The sequence below is a fragment of the Quercus suber genome, unplaced genomic scaffold (assembly GCF_002906115.3).
Source record: "Quercus suber isolate HL8 unplaced genomic scaffold, Cork oak 2.0 scaffold_242, whole genome shotgun sequence".
Classification (NCBI taxonomy): domain Eukaryota; kingdom Viridiplantae; phylum Streptophyta; class Magnoliopsida; order Fagales; family Fagaceae; genus Quercus; species Quercus suber.
The window spans coordinates 829,331-851,446 of NW_027069699.1; the positions used below are offsets into that span (position 1 = coordinate 829,331).

General features: G+C 34.9%; 2 protein-coding genes and 1 long non-coding RNA gene across 6 annotated transcripts; 2 read left to right on the top strand and 1 right to left on the bottom strand.

Moving 5' to 3' along the window:
* Window positions 1-941: 941 nt before the first annotated feature.
* On the bottom strand, window positions 942-2,804 carry LOC136070561 (uncharacterized). The gene has a single exon (XM_065780655.1). It carries the CDS (start codon window positions 2,802-2,804, stop codon window positions 942-944), a length of 1,863 nt encoding a protein of 620 aa, XP_065636727.1.
* Window positions 2,805-3,768: 964 nt separating this feature from the next.
* LOC136070555 (uncharacterized) lies at window positions 3,769-7,972 on the top strand. Of its 2 annotated transcripts, XR_010631791.1 has the most exons (4): window positions 3,769-3,937; window positions 4,953-5,006; window positions 5,095-7,120; window positions 7,212-7,972. It is a non-coding gene; the product is annotated as an uncharacterized LOC136070555 (long non-coding RNA). The 2 variants fall into 2 exon arrangements; XR_010631790.1 differs by having other exon boundaries at window positions 4,953-7,120.
* A 199-nt stretch (window positions 7,973-8,171) lies between these two features.
* LOC112012160 (uncharacterized) lies at window positions 8,172-10,274 on the top strand. Of its 3 annotated transcripts, none has more exons than XM_024044552.2 (3): window positions 8,172-8,441; window positions 8,797-8,967; window positions 9,114-9,416. In XM_024044552.2, the coding sequence occupies exons 1-3, from the start codon at window positions 8,346-8,348 to the stop codon at window positions 9,162-9,164; spliced, it is 318 nt and encodes a 105-aa protein (XP_023900320.2). In that variant the 5' UTR covers window positions 8,172-8,345; the 3' UTR covers window positions 9,165-9,416. The 3 variants fall into 3 exon arrangements, with proteins under 3 accessions (XP_023900320.2, XP_065636712.1, XP_023900313.1); XM_065780640.1 differs by lacking the exon at window positions 9,114-9,416 and adding an exon at window positions 9,423-9,610 and having other exon boundaries at window positions 8,174-8,441; XM_024044545.2 differs by lacking the exon at window positions 9,114-9,416 and adding an exon at window positions 10,051-10,274 and having other exon boundaries at window positions 8,188-8,441.
* The last annotated feature ends 11,842 nt before the right edge of the window (window positions 10,275-22,116 follow it).

The following is a 22,116-nucleotide window of genomic DNA, read 5'->3' on the forward strand; positions in this document are numbered from 1 at the left end:
ACTTCTTTAACACTGCCTGGGGGCTTCATATTCAATATTGCTTGGATTTTATCAGGGTTTGCCTCGATTCCTCTGTAGGAGACCATAAACCCCAGGAATTTTCCTGATGATACTCCAAAAGCACATTTGCTGGGGTTTAGCTTCATATGATAATGCCTCAATGTATTGAATGTTTCCTGCAAGTCGTCCAGATGCCTTCCCTCGTCCTGGGTTTTTACCAACATATCGTCTATATAGACTTCCATATTCCGCCCGATCTGTGGACGAAACATATGATTGACCAGTCGTTGGTACGTTGCTCCGGCATTTTTCAAACCAAAAGGCATTACCTCATAACAAAATAATCCCTAACTGGTGATGAAGGACGTCTTCTCTTGGTCTGCTTCGTCCATCCGAATCTGATTGTACCCAGAGAAAGCGTCCAAGAAACTGAGTAACTTGTGGCCCGCAGTGGAATCTACCAGCTGATCAATGCGTGGTAACGGGTAACTATCCTTTGGGCAAGCCTTGTTTAAGTCAGTGAAATCGACGCACATTCTCCACTTGCCATTCGCCTTCTTGACCATAACTACATTGGCCAACCACTCAGGATAGTATACCTCTCGAATGAACTTTGCCATAATCAGCTTTTGAACTTCCTCCTTGACAGCATTGTCTCTCTCTAGGGCAAACACCCTCTTCTTTTGTCGCACTGGCTTGGAGGAAGGGCATACACTCAGACGGTGGGTAATAACACTAGGATCTATGCCCGGCATATCTTCGTGACTCCATGCAAACACATCTTTATTTCTTTTCAAAAAACAAATGAAATCTTTCTTGATCTTTGTTTCCAAATCTGCTCCAACCCTGGTACACCTCTCAGGGTTATCATCATCTAAAGGAATATCTTCCAAGGCTTCAACGGGTTCTGCCACTACTTTCCTTTCTTCGATATTCATTGCTTAAACTTGCTCGTCCGCAGCCAACATGGCCAGATAACACTCTCTTGCTGCCAATTGGTCCCCCTGTACTCGGCCTACCCCGTGTTCCGTTGGGAACTTGACTAACAAATGGTAGGTAGATGTAACTGCCTTCCACCTGTTTAAGGTTGGCCTCCCAATTATTGCATTGTAAGAAGACGAACAATCAACTACGAGGAAATTCACTTCCTTGGTGACTTGCTGCGGATACGCCCCCACCGTTACTGGCAATGAAATACTACCCACAGGTTGCACTTTCATTCCACCAAAACCAACTAGGGGGGAGCTTGTTGGACGGAGCAAGTCTCGTCCTAACCTCATATGCTGAAAGGCTGGAAAGTACAAGATATCAGCAGAACTTCCATTATCTATCAACACCCTTCTAGTCTTGTAGTCCGCAATAAGGAGAGTGATGACAATTGCATCGTCATGAGGGTGATGGACTCTCTCTGCATCCTCGTCCGTGAAGGTGATCGCCTGCTCGTCCGTAGTCCCTGCACTCGGGAGTCGTCCAGAGAGCTGAATGCTCTGCACTGCTTTCAAATATGCTCTCTTTGACTTAGACGACTGTCCTGCAGGACTTCCCCCCAAAATGATTCTTATTTCTCCAAGTGGTGGCCGTGACGGTTCTTCTACCTTGGCCTTCATTTTCTCGTCTCTGTGATCTCGTCCAAGGAAATTTTTCAACTTCCCTTGTCTGATGAGATTCTCAATCTGCTGCTTCAGATCGAAGCACTCGTCCTTGTCGTGCCCGTGATCTCTATGGAAGCGACAATACTTATTTCTATTGCGCTTATTTGGATCCCCCTTCATCTTCTCTGGCCACTTTAAGGAAGGCTCGTCTTTGATTTGCATGAGGACTTGCTCGAGTGGCACGCTCAAAGGAGTGTACTGTTGGTTCCTTGCCGACGGACCTGCCCTCTTTTCTCGATCTTTCTTATCCTCCGTCCGTCCCTTTTTAGGACGAGGACCTTGTTCGGAATGACGAGCAGGATTTGTTTCCATTCTTTCAGTCCTCTTCCTCTTCTTGGCTATAATAGCATCTTCTGCGTTGATGAAGTTTTGGGCTGAATGGACGAGTTCAGCCATGGACTGAGGTTCCTTCTCATAAAGTTTGTGTATAAACAAATCTGAATTGACTCTGTTATGAAAGGCTGCCAAAAGTAGCTTATCATCTACCTCGTCCACGGTCAGAGCTTCCCTATTGAAACGTGTGATAAAGGAACGCAAACTTTCATTCTCCCCCTGTTCTATCGTTAACAAACTGGAAGTAGATCGTCTATGACGCTGACCCCCTATGAAGTTATTAACAAACAACTTACTTAATTCTCCAAAAGAACTTACTGAATTTGGGGGTAATTTGCTGAACCATACTCTAGTCGGACCCTTGAGAGTGGTGGGAAATGCTCTGCACATTATTTCATCTGGAACTCCTTGAAGATGCATAGTGGTCTTGAAGGTGGCAATGTGATCAAAAGGGTCTCGATTCCCATCGCACGAATCTAAAGAAGGCATTTTGAATTTCGGTGGTAGGGGGTGGCCATTGATGGAGGCCGTAAAGGGAGAATCAGTTCTATGAACCAAATCTTCTACTAGGTTTGCCCTCCTCATATTTTCCTTCATTTCGTCCATGGCCTTCTTCATCTGATCCATCTCTTTCTTCAAGTCGGATGCCCTTCTCGAAGTGGTATCTCTTGATGGGCTCCCATGCTGAAAGTTCTCTCTGCCCTCTTGACCCTGAGTTTGCCCTTCTTCTTCCTGCTCTTGACGCGTCTGCCTTCTTAAGTTAACTTCTCTCCGTAAATCTTGATTCTGGCGAGTTAACTCCGCCATTGCAACCGCCATAGACTGCATATGGTGGGCAGACGGGGCCTGCATATTGGGTGCAGATTGTCGATCGCGATGAGGATTACTCGATGCGTCCCTACTCTGTTGAGGGCCTGGGCTAGTTGCCCTTGATCTAGTCCGAACCATTTCAAACCCTTTCACGTGAGAAAGAAATCGCAGAACTAAACAAGTTCAAGAGTGACAAATACGTTCCCACAGACGGCGCCAACTGATAACTCTGGAAAATCAGTGGGTTGAAAATCTTCAGACTTCAATGATCTTGAGAGTTGAATCCTGTAAAACCAAACTCAATCAGAGTAAAGACCGGTGGAGGCCGGTCTATGACCCTCCGATGATGAAGTTAGAAGGCTGGAATAGAGGAAAAAATATCTAAGTGTTTTCTCCTTCTTCTCTAAATGAAAAAGTCAGAATCCTTTACCTCTACGCAGAATTGTGTTTATATAGTGTATGGAACGGTTATTTTCTCTGATAACCGTTCCTATTGTCAAGGAGTTCACCAAAATCGGAGGTAACTTCCATAACTTTCGTAGATGTTGCTTCACCTAAACCGGTGTCTCACTGCGAGTGATGGAGGTTTTGATTTATTGGTTAAGTCACGAATGCTTGGCTCGTCCATCCCTATTTAGGGGTGGACGTGCCTTACACGGCCATGCCTTCCTCGTCCGTCCTTTGGGACGGACGAGACCTTGTTCATCTGTCCCAAAGGACGGACGCGGCAATCTTGGCTATGCTATCCTTCTTTTTTCTGTAGACGAGCCATATGGACAATTTTTCAAGGTCGTGGTTTATGGCATCATCAGAAATTAAGATGCTATTTTAAATTTTTAATATTTTGTTTTAAAATGTTTTCATGCATAAATTAGTTTTTAAAAAAGCATTATTTATACACGTGTGTTTTATAAACTTGAAATATGGGTTGAGCACACGTTTTTAGTTATAACCTTTTAAAAAACAGAAAACAAAAAACCGCGCCATGATGAATGTTTGGTCGGGTGTATTTCGTTTCCTGTTTTCAAAAAAGCTTGAGAAAATAAGAGTGTTTTCTAAAAATTTTCTTGTGCTTATCGCCCAGCTTGTCTGAAGTGTGCCGCTACCGATCTATCGCGTTCTCTCTCCACCCATCACCGCCGGTAAGCCCTCCTCTCCTCCCATCAACCGATCAAATTGTTGTGTGTTTATAGTTTTTGCTCTATTGTGCATATATTGGATGTGTTTGGCATTTTTTCAATTTGGGTGAGGAAATGATTTCAGATTTGTTCGATTACCTTTGTGCTATGGAGTTTTAACTTGTGAATAGTTTCGTTGTGTCTGGTGTGCATTTGGCCTTCTGAGTTTCATATATATATATATATATACTTTATTCAAATGGTGGGTTTGTGTTCATTTGTGAAAGGTGTTTTAATTTAGTTAAGGTTTGAGTGTTCTGTTCCCATGCTAGACTGTTTATTATTTTGTGCTATTACCTTAGTTTGCAATTTCAATTTAACAATTAGCTGTTTGGTTCCTCTCTCTTATAGGCATTTTCTCAGTTAAAGAATCTCTACTAGGGCGGTATACAATAACAACAACAACCAAACCTTGTCTTAAATTTTTAAGGTCGACTATAAGTCTTCAACAAATTAGTTAGAGTCAACCACATGTTTTCTTTACCTTTATTCAATTATATCTGAAATCGTTATAGAGTATGCATTCTTAAAACTTGCAGTTCATTTAATTCCAGACTTTTTATAACAAGTTCTCATGTTTTAACATTGCCATCAATCCATGACTTTCCGTGCCCCCCAAATAATCTAGTTCAATATGACATTACACACAAATGGGCTCAAGTCTGAAGCACCATTAGGAGTTACTTCTGCGTTTCAAATTTCTTTCTTCACTACAACATTTGAAGCTATTTGGAATGAACTCCGCTTGGCATCGCACATAGATCCCCAACACAAAAAAATAAAATTTCCAAACTGAAAATTACAGAGTGAATCAGTGAGCAACAGCTAAACATGTTCTCCATGTTTTTGTTACTCTAGTTAATCATTACTCTTTTGTGCTGGCATTGTACTTGTTTGACCACTTTCATAATTTCTTTTAAAAAAAATCTAATTGCCACTGAAATTCAACGACTTATGTGAATGCACAATGCTCCCACAGCTGCAGTTTGGGGGCCTGGGAAGCTGCAACAATGAATTGGGTGATTTTCATCATGTAAGATTTTTAGATGTTAAAATCTTGTGAGTATGTTCATACATGCACAAACTTGCAAAACTATAATGTATTTATTTGGTGTATGCAGCCTGTATGTGTTTTCAGTGTTACATGTGTTTTCATGTGATTTACATGCTGTTTATTGAATGGAGGATGGTTTGAGCATGAATTTCGTAGATTGGTTGTGGGCTGGTTTGGGTATATGTTAAGTTTTTACTAATGCCTCTCATTGAATGAATGTCAAAGTACTGAATGACTTAGGCTTAGATAAGTGACTTTTCCTGATTAATGATCAACATGGTCATAGTGTTAGTGAGACTAATATGTTCGAAACATAGATGGGAACTAGATTTTATGAGACAGAAGATGCTAAGATTTGGCCTGCAAAGCTTGAAAAGTTGTTTATAGACATTATGGTGGAGGAAATGCACAAAGGAAATATGCGAAGGGGCATTTTTAAACATATAACTTGGTGCAAAATTTAGAAGAACTTAATGGATGGGGTTAAGCAATCTTTCAAATTGAAACAAGTTAAAGCCAAATTTAATAGACTGCGGCAAAAATAGCGTGTTTTTCTCAACTCATACAACAAAATGGGTTTGGTTGGGATGCCAAGACAAACACTGTTATCGCAAGTCATAAAGCTTGGCAAAGTTATCTTCAGGAAAGTAATGTATCTTACATTACATAAACCATTTTGTGGTTTGTTCAATTTTGAGAGGAGTTGTATATTTCTCATTGTTATTATTTGGTGGTAGGCAAACCCTTATGCTGAGAAATTCCGAGAGAAAGGTTGCGAGCACTTTTAAGTTGTTAGGAATTCTCTTCAGCAGAATAGCTACCATGGGTGTATTGGCAATATATCCTCTAATGAATCTGCACCAGACACAGATGAGGTGCCTGAGCTTGATGAGGAGTATCTCAATGCAATCTATGTCCATGTGGATCTTGATAGTCCAGATGACCATGAGAAGATAGTGAGTCATAAGCACACCACACGTAGTGGGAAGCGTCCTATGCATTTAGAGATCAGGGTTAGGATTTAGGAAGCGTTCTAGGAAAGCTGACAGCTGTAGTCAATTTACTGATGATATTAGGGCATTTTCCGAGTGTTCTATGTTAAGATTGGAAGCAAGGGTAGCCATGATGAAGGAAAAGGAAAAATGTAAGCAACAGGACTGCAGGAGGGTAAATCTGTGAGCCCATACGATGAATATTCTCTTCCCAACTTGTGATTGCACTTAAGAACCTTGGTGCTATTGACGACAATACCTACAGGTTGGCCATGGATAAATTTGTTTCAGCAGACTGGAGAGAGATATTCATGAATATGTCTAATGCTAGGAAGAAGGCTTGGTTGGATCATCTTAAGTAAACTGATGCACTGGACTTCATTTTGAGCAAGATCCTGGATGTATTTTGTAGCCAACGATGTAACATCTTCTGAATCTATTTTCATACGATTTTTAGCATCATGTTTTTTATTTACTCCTTGCTAAGTTTTTTTTTTTTTTTTTTGGCTGGGTCTCTGCTAAGTTATTTATATTGAGTCAGTTTTATTACTTTATATACTTCTTTGAAAAAGCATGCTTATTATTGTGGGTTACATTTGAGAATTATTTACGTTGGATGAGGTTGCAATTTCTGGAGAAAAGGAAGGAATTTTTTACTAGCTATTTTATTTATGTGATGTCATACTTTAAAGCCTTTTTTTGGCACTGCCAAAGCAAAGTAGGCAATTTCTTGTGGGGTGTCCATGTAAAATTTCTCATGAACTCTACTCTGCACTTTCATTCCGGGAACTTAGCAATTAATATCAACATAACTGATGGACAGACTCCCAAACCTACTGGCAATGAGCTTTTCATATCATCTACTACAGTTTTCATGAAAGTCACTAGTTCCTGAACATGTCTCTGAACCAGTTACAATACTTGTCAATGCCAACATTGTCTGCACTACTTTCTGTACAAGACTCCAAATAGCTTCCCTAATGAACCAGATGATTGCAGTGGTCTTATACTCATATTACATGACAAGTATTATTATTTCATCATAAAGTACAAAAGATAGATGAAAGACAAACTCAAATCAGCATGACAGATTTGGCTTAGGTAGGTGGTATGCTTTTTCATAGAAGATCTTTTGTGATTTTGAACTTTTCTTTCATTCATACCATATGCTCATGCCTAAATCATTTAACAGAAAACATGAGAGAGATCATCCCCAAACAGATTCTCTATTTCCGAGGATTTTGAGAATAATGACATTACAATGCTTCAAGCTCAAGTTAAACTCAATATCAGAGTAATGAAATCCAATTCACCATTATTTATAAACATTCTCTATTTCTCATTCTTTAAACACGAGTCAAAATCCATCGCTTACTGTGACCTATTTACAAATAGGTTCTAAGCGTCATTCACTAACAATTTAAAGGGAAAAATCTTAAAAAAAAAAAAAAAAAAAAAAAAAAAAAAAAAAAAAAAACAAAACAAAACAAAAAAGCACTACATTTACAAATAGGTTCCAAGCATCATTCACTAACAATTTAAGGGGAAATCCTAAAAAAAAAAAAAAAAACTATAGATTTATACATGTTGCAAATTAAACCTACACTTTTTATCGTGTCAATTTAAACCTTGCACTTTCAAACTTGTGATGATCAAACCCCTTACACAAAAAAAAAGTATTGCTTTGTTCAACCCATATAGGCATAGCTCATCGTTTTATTTCCTCATTTTAGAATGAGGGGAAAACCTATAGAAAGCATTAAAGTTCTCTCTTCTCTGAGTTCAACATAAAACACCACTAAGTAACATGCATTAGTGCCTAAAAGGAGTGAATAGAACTACAGACCTTCTAATTTATGCATTTCTTTCAAGGCCATTGAACTTTTTGTTGGTAAGAATAGTAGTTTAACAAGGACTCCTACATCAAGCCACACCCCGTGTGACTTGATAGTAGGAGTCTCATTCGCACCCAAAGAGGAGCAGTTCGAGGATAGTTCCAACAAGGCCCGTGTGGTACACGTGATATTCTTATTGTCGTCAAGTAGTGTAAGATCATCTACACTAATATTACTCATTACCGTCAAGTGGTGGGATCGATGAGCTCACATTGAAGACTCCCTCTTTTTTATTCAGCAAAAAAAAAAAAAAAAAAAAAAAAACACAGGTGAGAGTGGTCTTTCATTGTCACTCTAGTAAAAGTATTGGGTTTAAATTGGCACAATAAAAAATATAGGGTTATTTTCGGAAATTTTCCGAAATTTAAAAAACCATAGCTTAGACGCTAGTGAATGAATGGTGTGAATCGTGATCTGAGAGTGCGAATGCGATGGAAGGTAGAAAGAGGAAAGGATACGCATGGGCGTTCTTAGCTGGGCTTACCGCTGCTCTTGCTGCCATTTCCGCTAAGCTATTCACCTCTCAGGTAACTTCTTTCATTCTTTACCCTATATTTCTCGGTCCAATTTTCTGTTCAATCTCACTGGATTTCACTTTAATTCCATATATCTGCTCCAATTTATGTTTCTCTTTTATTAATTTCTTCATTTTTTGTGTGTTGTGAAAAAAAAATATAGTTAAATGGGCAAATCTTGTTGGTTAGTATAGTCTGTGTGAGACAATTCAACAAACATGAAGTGAGCAACAAAAACAAATATGACTAATAGAGGAACAATTGTTTTCAAGAAAACCAATATTCATATATATACAACGTGTGTATTTGTGCATACCAATATTCACATGTATTGATATCTAACCAGTTCTCATTCATTTCCAAACAGTTTGTTAAATTTGGTCTTGTCATATTTTTCAATGTGACAATGTGGGGATGCTATGTGAACAGCCTCAAAGCTCTCTCATCTCTCCAGGCTACAGTGACAAACTTTGCTACAAACTTCCTCTCTTCAGGTCTAGCTGGATTTTTTTTGTTTGAAGAAGCGTTATCGTTTAAGGTATACTATAAATAATTAGCTGATGGCTGCTTTAATAACAAATTGTCTCATTTTAGAGTCTCTAGATTTCTGTTTTATATGCATAAATACCTATTGCTCCTAACCATGGAATATTTTCATTAAAGTTTATATACATGCAATGCTAGTTTCTTTGCATGCAAATGATGAATGCACTCGATAAACTTCATGGTGGTTAGTGTGGAATATGATTCAAGGTCACTAGAAGAAAGTGAACAAATGAAAAAACATGTTTCTACACCAAGATTGGCTTTTGAGAGCTGCTGAACTGCTCAGGAGACTGGCAAGAATGCCCCTGAGTTATTTATGTAGTTGCTGCAAATCTGTGATGTTCCTATATGACACACTGACTTCCATTATTGAGAATGAGCAGTTATCTTCTGATCAAGTCTTATAAGATAATATGTTTTTACGCAATTCTTTGCTACTCCATTTAGGGTCTCTTGTATTATGTCCAGAATGGTGCTTGAGATGTTGGCTAGTAGAGATAACTATGGAAGGCATAGGCATTTGGTTTAGAGAGCTGCCCTTTTGTGTACTGCGTAGAGCCTTTGATATGAGATACTTTATTATGCTGTTGATTGTGTGAAGCTTCCCATGCAAGTTCTCAAACCAGTTAGCTGTCTTCTATGTCTCCTATATATTTTTTTTTCCATGTTTCTCTGGAATCCGCTGATAATTTACACTTTTTGTTTCTATTTCTGATGTTTTTCTGGTTTCCTTGAGATAGAGAAAGGCATAAGAAATTACCGTTTGTTTAAATATGATAGTTATCTTCAAAATCTTATCAAGAGGTAATTAATGATTGATTTTAAGATGCTGGCTAGTTCCTAACTTTAGAGACCGGTGGAGTTTTTCAAGGTTACTGAAGATTCACTTTCCAGTCTTGAACGTTGGAGTCACCACACTTGCTATTGATTTCATATCTTTGATTAGAAACGTTAGTATTAGTTAGCGATACTTAATTTGTATTGTTTATTCTTCTTATTTGGGGAGTTTTATTCTCCTCAAAACATTAGGTGCAATACTAAGAAAGTAATTCTGATGAGAAGGTATGTTTGACAGTGGTTTTCAGGTGCCCTTCTCATTGTAATTGGTGTACTTGTACTTAGTCGTTCAAGTGTTGAGAGGAAGGAAAGCACAGATTAGAGGTTCAAAATGAAGGGTCTAAATCCCGCCTTGCTTTTGTTGTCAACATTATATCTCATGTATAATTATGACTTTCAAATTGAATTTGTTGCGAAGATCTCTGAAGTAGTTACAATGCAGTGCTTATCCATTCATGCCAACACTGTCTGCACTCTGTACAAGATTCCAAATAGCTTCCTAATGACCCAGCTGATTGCAGTGGTCTTATTACATGACAATTATTATTAATAAATCATCATAAATTACAAAAGATAGATGAAAGACAAACTCAAATCAGTTTGACAGATTTGGCTTAGGGATGTGGTGTGATTTTCATTGAAGATCTTTTGTGATTTTGAACTTTTCTTTCGTTCATACCTTATGCTCATGCCTAAATCATTTAACAGAAAACATATGAGAGAGAGTCCACAAACAAATTCTCTATTTCTGAGGATTTTGAGAACAATGACATTAAAATGCTCTAAGCTCAAGTTAAACTCAATATCAGAGAGATTATATCCAAGTCACCATCATCTACAAACAAATTCTCTATTTCTCATTCTTTAAGCATGAATCAAAATCAATCACTGTGCGGTATTTTAACAAATAGGTTCCAGGCACTACCTGCACTTTCTTTTCTTTTTTTTAATTATTTTATAGGTAATAGATATTTTCATTAATAAGAAAATACATCATGTTTACGATATTGAATAGACTTTACTTGAAACAAATACAAACAAATCAAAGAGAAACAGAAACAAATTGCAGGAAATCAAATACGGAAATACATTGCGTAGAACTCCAAATATGAGATCACCCAAACAATGTCCCAACTAACAAAGGTTTCAAAAGATCAACAAATTTCTCAACATCCTCAAAAGTGCGGGTATTTTGATTCCTCCAAATGAGCTACACCAAACAGGCTAGCACCATATTCCAGACCAAATAGGCATAGCTCATTGTTTTACCATCATAAACTGTAATGTCACTCTGCTAGTTCTACCTCGCTTTCCTTCTGTCCTAGTTCTACCTCGCTAGCACCATATTACAAGATTTATGGTAGGATTTGTAGCAGCTTCTTGCGGTTTTACTGTAGAGGATATGTGAGACTTGCTTCTTTCTGATGTCACTTCTTCCTGGTTCTCGTCTTTCTTTAGTTCTTGAGAGTTGTTTGTTGATGATGTTCCTTGTTTGTTGCTTTCTTCTTTCTTAGACTGATCATCTGCCTTCCCTTAAGTAACCAGCTACTCCAAATTCTTTGTCCTTTTGTCAGTACTTACTAATTGATGTAATATGCTGGACATAACGACCACCGAATTCATAGAGTCAGCTCCAAGTGACTTCGCCAGATCATTATCCTAGGAAAGCAAGAAAGAGGAAAACGAAATCAATGTGTACAATGTGTTTATAGGTGTACAAAAATATAAGAAATATATATGGTTCCTTTTGAAGATTTCTTGAAAAGATGCAATGCCGCCAATACGTTGCGTTTAAGTTTTACTTAATTATTTTAATTAGTAAAAATCTCTTTTGGTCAAATGATGGATCTAAAATCGAATTCCATTTGTGCCCAAAAAGGACATATGGTTGTTTTTTGAATTGATGATAAATAATAATTATCACAAACCAAACACTTCCAATCTATTGTTTTATTTTTATTTTTTAAAGTTATCTAATAAATAAAGTGAAAAGGTTCATATATGTATATATATATATATATATATGTATATTCAAGTATAAGAGTTACATATTTTTTAAACTATTGATTCTTATTAAATCTAACGGTAAATAGAAAGTAGTGGTCATTTCATTAACTCTCTCCAACCATCTTACTAAATGTTTTGTCCCCTTATAGAAAATTCATAATAGCATCACCAGCAGCCTAACTATCTCTAAATTTTGAAGAGAAAAGTCACTGTTCACACAAAAAAACCCCTCCAACAGCCTCTCTATCTCCAATTTTTTTTTTAAGATTTGCTACAGTAACTCTCCAGGCCTAGAGCACTGTAACAATTACTATAGCTCCTGTAAACAATATCCTCCCTTAAAATATTACCCGGTTGAATAAAAAATTATTATTTTTCTTTCTTCCTCACTCTCTTTCTCTCTTCTTTATCTCAACGGCTACAAAACGCAAAATACAATCCAAACACGAAAATAATTTTTCTCATAAACCAAAAAAAAAAAAAAGAAAAAAAAAAAAGAAAAAGAACAAGCTAATCTGACCTAGCCTGGTGGGGGGAGGACAACGAGCAGCAGTGGGGCGGCGGATGTGGTGGTGCTACATGGTGAACGCTGATATTGGCCAGCTTTGTCCTTTTGGCAACCTCGATCTCCACTGGCGGTGGGGCGGCTGTCTCTCTCTCTCTCTCTCCCTCTCTCTCTGATGTGAAGCAAATGTGAGATGCTGGAATGTTCTTGACATGAAAAAAAAAATAAAAGAAAGGGGGCTGGGCACTTGTGTGGAGGAGAAAAACAAGAAAAAGCAAAAAGAAAAAAAGAAATGAAATGTGTTTGGATGAAAATGAAATGAAAGGAAGAAATATAAAAAATCATAATTGAAAAATACTACCACAATATTTTTACAATATTTTCACAATAAATTTTAAGTAACAGATTGTTATTAGTTAATATTGGCGAGTAAAAAAATAATTTCAGTAGTAGGTTCAAATTAGAACTAGTAACAACTTTCCACATAAATTTTGTTGTGAAAGTATTGCGTAAAATGTTGTGAATATAACACTTCTTGTTGAAAAATATAGCTATTAAAAAAGAATAAATGATAATTAAAAAAATAATAAACAATGAATGAAGAAATAATATTTAAATGAGATAGAGAATGGGATAGAAAATCTGTTGAAAAATGTATTTGAAAAAGTAAGTAGTTAAAAGGTAAAATGAATTGGCACTTCAAACAGTACAAAAATTTGGAGACATTGCTGGTGATGCTCTAAGCTTTCCTTTCTTTACTCTAATTGTCCCACCTCATTTTTCATATAATTCATTCTATCCCTTTATGTATAACATAAACATATATCTCCCACCTCAATTGATCTCCATGGCACTTGGCAAGCTCCAAAAATTACTCCAAAACTGGTGTAGGCGTATAGCGCTCTCAAATGATAAGATCTCTTTTGGGGTTTGTATCATTGACTTGCTCAACGAGCTCTGGGACCGTCTCTAGGTTGGTGATGGAGGCGATGGTATTGATTGTGAAAAATCAGAGAAAAAACTAGATGGAACTCAGGGATGTCACTTTTGTTGATGAAAAATCTCTGTATGCTTGTTCAAAACGTGTTGGATTTATTCACTTAAAGATCGTTTAATGAACATATGTAGGATTGTTTTCAAGGTATTGTTATACATCTCATTGAAATCACTCTTTCCCATCAAATGAAAATTTGGAAATAGTCTTGGTTAAAGTTGGATACATTTTGGAGAAAGGAGCAATCATCGACATATTATTAGCACACAATTATTACTAAAGATAAGCAACTCAAACTAAGAATTGAAATTTCTATTTACTGTTAATTTAATTCCCTTGAACTTTTTGAAAAATCAAACAACGATTTTCAAATTAAGTGCTATGTTAAAAAAAAATTTGGGAAATGTGATGCATAGCTGGGTTTTAGCCTTTAGGTTATAGAAACTGTAGGTTTTGCCATGGCAGTGCATTTAGAAGGAGGAGGTATTGCATGTTTCTGAAACATGCAGAAATATGTGTGGGGTCCACCCCCGTGTGAGGGGGAGGATGCATGTTTCCGAAACATGCAGAACTTTCTCCTTTAGAAGGCTACTCGGCTGTCACATCACATGAATCTGCAACGAAGCTTATCTTCAGAAGAGATAGAAACATGGAACGTGACCTCTTGAGTAATTTAGAATGCCAAAAACTAATTATCCATGTGCTATTTAATGAGGTTTAAACTTTAAAGTAATAAATAAGGAAAGAGAAACAAAAGTGATATTAATTAAGTAAATGGGGTGTAAAAAACATTAGCATTTAATGCTTTTTTTTTTTTTTTAACCATTGGATCTAATGAAAATCTATGGTATAAAAATTGTGCAACTTTTATGAGGTTACACTAAGTCCCAATTATTGTACTGCTTGCCCCTACTTTTGATAAAGTTGATTCCTCAAGATTATGGTCACTTGGTTACTTTTGGCACAAAATGCCAAATGGTGAAGACTGGTTCTTTGAACTGAAGTTCCTGACTCTGTTTTTGCTTCTGTTATCTTGAGTTGAAAAGTCAAAAGTTACTGTTCACTTTTACTGTTTAATAATACTATGAACATGGGTTTTATCATCAGCAATTTTGAAAGAAGAGGCCTTCACTTCAATCCCTTTATAGTTTATAAGAACTATCTCAAGGGACAGATGGCTAAACCTAACAATGGTTTTATCTTCTTTAACAAAATTTGATTTCTTTATTACATTCAAATGATTTTTTGAAACTTCATCCAATTTTGTTAAACCCAATAATTGTTATTCTAAAAAGAAGCATGTTTCTAAAAAACATGATAAACAAAAATCAGGTAAAGGTAAATGTTTTAACTTTGGTAAACCTGGACACTACAATAAAGACTGTAAACAAAAACCTAGTAAGTTAAAAAATAAGTTTAACATGTTAAATATTGATGATAAAGATCAAGAGTGTCTTCTTCACTTTTATTGTTCACTTTTAAGAGAGAGAGAGAGATATATATATATATATATATATATCTTTAAAAAAGGGGTAATATGCAAAATACATCTCTGAAGTTTGAGAATGTTTGGATTTTATACCCTCCGAACTTTCAGAAATTGGATTATACACCCTAAAATTCTGATTCACTTGCATCAGCAACCCCTCCATTTATCTTTTGCTTATGTGTCCGTTAAGTAACACATCAATTTACCATGTATGCTGATTTCCAATAAAAATATGACACATGTATAATACTATTCAATATAATTAACTAACTTAAAAAAACTTAAAAAATATAAAATATTTTAAAAAAATCTTTTATGGTATAAAAATTGTGCAACAAAAGTGATATTAATTAAGTCCCAATTATTGTACTGCTTGCCCCTACTTTTGATAAAGTTGATTCCTCAAGATTATGGTCACTTGGTTACTTTCGGCACAAAATGCCAAATGGTGAAGACTGGTTCTTTGAACTGAAGTTCCTGACTCTGTTTTTGTTTCTGTTATCTTAAGTTGAAAAGTGAAAAGTTACTGTTCACTTTTACTGTTTAATAATACTAGGAACATGGGTTTTATCATCAGCAATTTTGAAAGAAGAGGCCTTCACTTCAATCCCTTTATAGTTTATAAGAACTATCTCAAGGGACGGATGGCTAAACCTAACAATGGTTTTATCTTCTTTAACAAAATTTGATTTCTTTATTACATTCAAATGATTTTTTGAAACTTCATCCAATTTTGTTAAACCCAATAATTGTTATTCTAAAAAGAAGCATGTTTCTAAAAAATATGATAAACAAAAATCAGGTAAAGGTAAATGTTTTAACTTTGGTAAACCTGGACACTACAATAAAGACTGTAAACAAAAACCTGGTAAGTTAAAAAATAAGTTTAACATGTTAAATATTGATGATAAAGATCAGGAGTGTCTTCTTCACTTTTATTGTTCACTTTTAAGAGATATATATATATTTAAAAAAGGGGTAATATGCAAAATACATCTCTGAAGTTTGGGAATGTTTGGATTTTATACCCTCCGAACTTTCAGAAATTGGATTATACACCCTAAAATTCTGATTCACTTGCATCAGCAACCCCTCCATTTATCTTTTGCTTATGTGTCCGTTAAGTAACACATCAATTTACCATGTATGCTGATTGTTCCAATAAAAATATGACACATGTATAATACTATTCAATATAATTAACTAACTTAAAAAAACTTAAAATATATAAAATATTTTTAAAAAATCTTTTAAATTAATTTCTTAAAAAATTCTTTTCTTAATACCATTTTTCAAATGAAGATTTGATCATTCAAAAACACAAACAATTAGATGAAAGAATTAGACAAAACCAGCGCAACATTTTACAAAACCAGAACTTTCAGAAATTGGATTATACACCCTAAAATTCTGATTCACTTGCATCAGCAACCCCTCCATTTATCTTTTGCTTATGTGTCCGTTAAGTAACACATCAATTTACCATGTATGCTGATTGTTCCAATAAAAATATGACACATGTATAATACTATTCAATATAATTAACTAACTTAAAAAAACTTAAAATATATAAAATATTTTTAAAAAATCTTTTAAATTAATTTCTTAAAAAATTCTTTTCTTAATACCATTTTTCAAATGAAGATTTGATCATTCAAAAACACAAACAATTAGATGAAAGAATTAGACAAAACCAGCGCAACATTTTACAAAACCTCTAATTATTCAATGCGAAAAAATTCCATAATCAATCCAGCAAAATTTTGCCAAAGAATTTGAACCCAAAAGTAGATTTGAAATCTAAATTAAATCATGAAATAGACAAAAATTTTAAATTTCCCCAAACAAATCAAACCCTAAAAAATTTGAACCCCAAAAACCGAATCATCAAAGCAACCTAGTTGGAAACGTCAACTCAGCAAACAACATCAAACCCATTGTAGATTCGGATTCTCCAATGACTCATCATCTTCCAAACTACCGTCATTGCTCAAAAACAAAACTCCACGCTATTCTCCCTCATAGTTTTATTGTGTTGTTTCTCCAATGACCACAATTGAGTAGCTTGAGGAGCTAAAGTGACTGGGTTTGAGGGATTAAAGGCCCAAATCGTCGTCCTTAGGCTACACGGTTCTTATCCTCAGTTGCCAAAGTGTCCTCCATGCACTGTTGAGTTCTAAGAGAAATCTCGTTAAGAGATAGCTGAGAGAGATAGATTAATAAAGGTTCCAAGTCATGGGTTCTGTTGGTATGGATTTGAGTGAGATGCTGAGTTGATAAGGGGTTTTTTGGGCTTGAGAGGCTGTGAGTTGGTATGAATTTAGGTGAGACTCGGGTTTTTGGGATTGATTATCAGTGTTGCTCTTTGTGATTTGTTTGATAAATTCTGGGTTTTGTAATTTTTGTTGTTGACGTTGTTTTGGTTTGATTACTTTGTCTAATTTTTTTTTCAATTCTTGATCTGCTATATTTTAGTTCCACCATTTGGATTTCTATTGTTCATTCGAAAAATGCTAAAATAGAAAATTATTATTATTATTATTATTTAAAAGATTTTAAAGAATTGTTTTAAAATTCAAACACCCCTAAACTTCAAGGTGTATTTTGTATTTTACCCTAAAAAAAAACTGGTGTACTACTTATATCTTGTCTCTAGGGCTGTCCACCAGAAACCAAAAATTGACCCATCCGCCTAGACCGACTCGAAAATTGGCCGACCCGGTGACGGTGGACAGCGGGTCTTCACCATGAAAAACTGATTTAAGTGAGTCGGATGGCGTGTTTTCTTCTCCAAAACCCGATGAACCTGATCCAACCGATGAAACCCGTGAAAGAAGACCATATCTACCTAGATCCACTCAGATTCGGTGAAGATTTGGTAGTTTTTGGTTAGATCTGATGATGAGATGGAAGTTTTCGCTCAAATCTAGGCTTGAGGTGGTGTTTTTTGCTTCAATCCCGTGGTTGTCACACAGATTCGAAGAAAAATCAACAAATCCAGAGAAGATCCAGTGAAGATACGGCAAAGATTCAGCGATGAGATGGAGGTTCTCGTTCAAATCTGGGGTTGAGCCGTTGAGGTGGTCTTTCTTGCTTTGATCCCGTGGTTATTGCACAGATCCAAAGAAAAATCAACAAATTTGGCCAAGATTTGGCGAGATCCGACGAAGATTTAGTGATTTTCAACAAAGATTCAATAAAGATCTAGAGGTTGAAACTCACTCTGACTTCGACCGACCCGACCATTGTCCACCGGAGCCCGATTCGACTCGACCCGAGGTTGTTGGTGGTCAGCGGCAGGTCATTCAACCTCCCACCCGATGTGAGCGGGTTGGTTCTGGGTTGAGCACAAACCTGACCCGAATTGACCCGTGGACACCCCTACTTGTCTCTTCAACAAATTGTTATAATAATAATGGCTTTTAATTTCCTCCAATATTTCACATGAAAAATAATATAGATAAGGGTGGAGGGACTTGATCGTTGGATGGTGCCCATTGAGCTAAAGGTTTTTTTTTCTTTTTTAATCTCTGATCTGATCACATGAAAGAAGAGATATCCAAAGTAGATTTTTTTTATGAGTGATGAAATTCACAATAAATGTATGTGTGCATGCAACTATACTTTTAATGTGTGAGTTATTAAAAAAAGAACTTATGACACTAGTGACTAGCCCCAATAAAGAGCTGAGGCAATGAGGCTAGTTAAATATATATTAATATTAATATATATTTTTTAAGGTGATAAACCTATTCTGATAAGTGAGATCAATTTTTGTTTGAACTTTGAATTGACTCAATTGAGTGATTGTCTCCTTTTTTTTCTTTTTTCTTTTTTCTTTTAAGAAAAATTGAGTGATTGTCTTTAGTGGTGGTGTTTGAATTTTTCAAACCAAATGTGACCAAGTAATTTACTTGTTTGTCCTCCTTATTTTATGTTTTTACAACTTGTGTAACTATTTGGTAAGGGCAAATTTGACAACACGTTAAATTGGACCGCAAATCCTTCATGCTCTATTTAAAAAATAATAATTTCTTTGCTCTCTGTATAAATGACAAGTTTGTATCATTTAACATTTTGTAGTTAGAACATAAAAAATATATATATAAATAAAAATTTTGTTAGCCTAAAATTTTGGAAGTGATGACTGATGTGAGCTAAGAACTTGGACTTATTTTATTTATTTATTTTTATAATTGGGGACAAGTTGAGAGATTGTGATAGAAGAAGATGGTAAATAATTACTTTTTAATTCTTTGTTTGTCTTTTTTTTTTTTTTTAAGTTGGTTTAATTAAAAAAATAAGGCTATTTTAAAAACTTCTTAATTCATTTGACTTATAAGTTATAACTAACTTTGTTACATTTAAAAGTAACCCAATTATGCAAATTTAATATATATATATATATATATATACACACCTTTGAAACATTCTTAAGATTTTCTTTAAAATTTATTCTTTAATGGACTTGAACTATTTTTAATGAATATTAAAAAAATGATACTTGAAACAAAATCTAAATGGACTTGAAGTCTCTTAAAACATTCAATACAAAAATTGAAATACATTGTAACACTATAAAATTTATTCAAACAATTTATTCAAAAATTGAAATTTGTTGCAATTTTGAAATTTATTGAAATACAGATATTAGAGAAGGACAGAGAGAACAAACCTGGTTAATTTCTTGGATGCCTCTTATTGATCATTATAGTAGCTTATATACATTACAATCTTTGCCAAAGCACTCACAGTTAACCATTTCCCACCCAAAGCTGACTAACTACCTCCACTACTGTAACCGACTAATTGTATAACAGTGTTAACTCTACTAGCATACAATACAACACATGGTAACTTCTGATACAGTTAGTATCATAACAAAGAAGGGTGTGGGGGGGGGGAAGGAAACAAACTTCCTAATAACAAGGCATTAAAAAAAATCCTAATAAATAATAACCACAACATAAATACACCAAGGGGAAAATTATATATTAAGAGAGGCCCCACATAAAAATATCCAATTGCCAGCATATAAATTAATCACAATTGATTCAAAACATAATTAAACCAAGAACCCCAAAAAACCACTATCATAAAGCAACAAAATCCATACAAACACAAATAGATTTTGATAAGTTTAAGATTCAGAAAGAAAAAAAAGAAAGATAAGAAACCCACGTGAGTATTCAACTAACGAACTTTCAATCTGAATCTATGTGATGTGAGAGAAGAAGTTTATCTAAAATCAAGAATTTTGAAAATTACTAAATATAACTTATCTATAAAATTAATATTTTAAAATATATAAAATTAATAAAAATACCTTATAGATTTTTTAAGTGATAACTTTTTTTCAAAAAAAAAAAAAATCATTAGTTAATTGCATATTTACTTACAAACTCACAAAATTTTAACGGAATTGGACAAAAACCCTGAATTGAATAGATTTGAAACTTAAAGTACTCAATTGAATAAAAATAAAGTTAAAGAACTGAAATTAATTTCAATCAAACTTAAAGGTTACCATTTGCATCTTAATCTTTTATGTTTTTGTACAATTATATTCTCTTTTTATAGCGGTTAGATGCAATGAAGTACGGGTACATGTCTACATGAACCATTAAATCCTAGTGGGTCATTTTCCTCAGCTTAAAAGTCTGGGCTTGAGTCCAGTGTAGCCCACCTCAAAGTGTTCGCTCGTGGTATAGAGGCAGAGCCCAAGTCGTATCAAAGGCTTGGGTGGGCTTTTTCATTTCGCGTGGAGTAGGGTTGCTTGAATTAGATTCTTAATTATAATTTGATTGTGTTTTATAAATCCGGACCTAACCCGATATTTAAAAGTAGATTGACTTTATTAGGTTGGATCCCCAGGCAGAAGTGGACTACTTTTATTTCTTTTATTTATTTATTTATTTATTTTGGCCTCGTAGAAAAAGACCACCGTGCCTGCTTTAAGTCTAATGCTCACCTCCCACAACATAAATATGTATGTAAATTATAAAATATTTAATCGTGTAGACATGTTTATGCAACAATATTCCTAACAATTTATTAAGACAATAGATTGTGATTAATGTAATAATTTTTGCATACAACAACCATTTATATCACTTCTATTATATACCAATCACAATCTGTCATTTTAACATCTATAAAAAAAAATTGTGAAAATTATTGTGTATAAGTATAGCTCCATCCACATATTTTGATGCTAACCATTAAAGCCAATCGTAATTATTATTATTATTATTATTATTTTGATAGGAAGCCAATCGTCATTAACAATCAAGCTAGAGATGGTGGCTCATAATCTTCTTTATAATTAACATAGGTCTCTAGTTTAAGGGCCTCACAGGTGGAGTGAGTGAACAAGAGTGGGGCTCGTGAGGTTCAATGTGGCTAATTTATTTTCATTTTGCTTGATCCAAATTAAAGGTTGGAGGATGAAGGGGAGGAAGCCTATGTGGTATGTTAAGAATATAATGAGAGATTCAATATACCAAGTTAGGATTTCTTTGGAGACATTATACATTCATTGTAAACCCTTTAGTTTTATGATAACGAAGATTTTCACTACTTGCTATTGTGGACATAAGCACATTGTTGAATAATGTACAATCTCTATGTTGATTTTCTCTCTCTTCTATTTATTTGTCACTAATTTTACTATGATCCTACATCTTACTACAAAGGTTGTATGGTTCCTTTTAAAACTTTCTTGAAAAGCTAAGCATGTTGCATTTAACCTTAACCTGAATTTGACCATTTCACATAATTAATAAATAGTTATTTCAATTAATAAAATCTTTTTCGGTCAAATGAGGGATTTGAGATCGAATCTCCCTTATATCACACAAAGAGAACATGTTGTTATTTTAAATTAATGATCAATAATAATAATTACGAATTATTTCAATCTGTTGTTTGAAGGGATAAACATAAGTGATAAACAATTAATATTACAATAGTTCATTTCTTATGAAAGCGCCAAAAAAAAATCTTACTTTTATGGTTTACTTACATCTTGGCCCTTCAACAAATCGTTAAAAAAAACAATAATAATATTAATTGCGTCACTAAACATAATTGGAGTTGAAAATGATAGGTCATTAATGTCACTCATCATCCACAAGTTTTAACGGAACAGAAATCAGAAATGCCTAAAAGCAAACATGTAGCTCGTGGCCAAGGTTATACAAGTCCACGCAGTCAAAAATAGTCAAGCTTTATCACTTTAATGCTAAAACGAAAATACATGGCAAGCTCACGGCAGCACAGTTCAAACACACCTCATATAGCTTTTTCT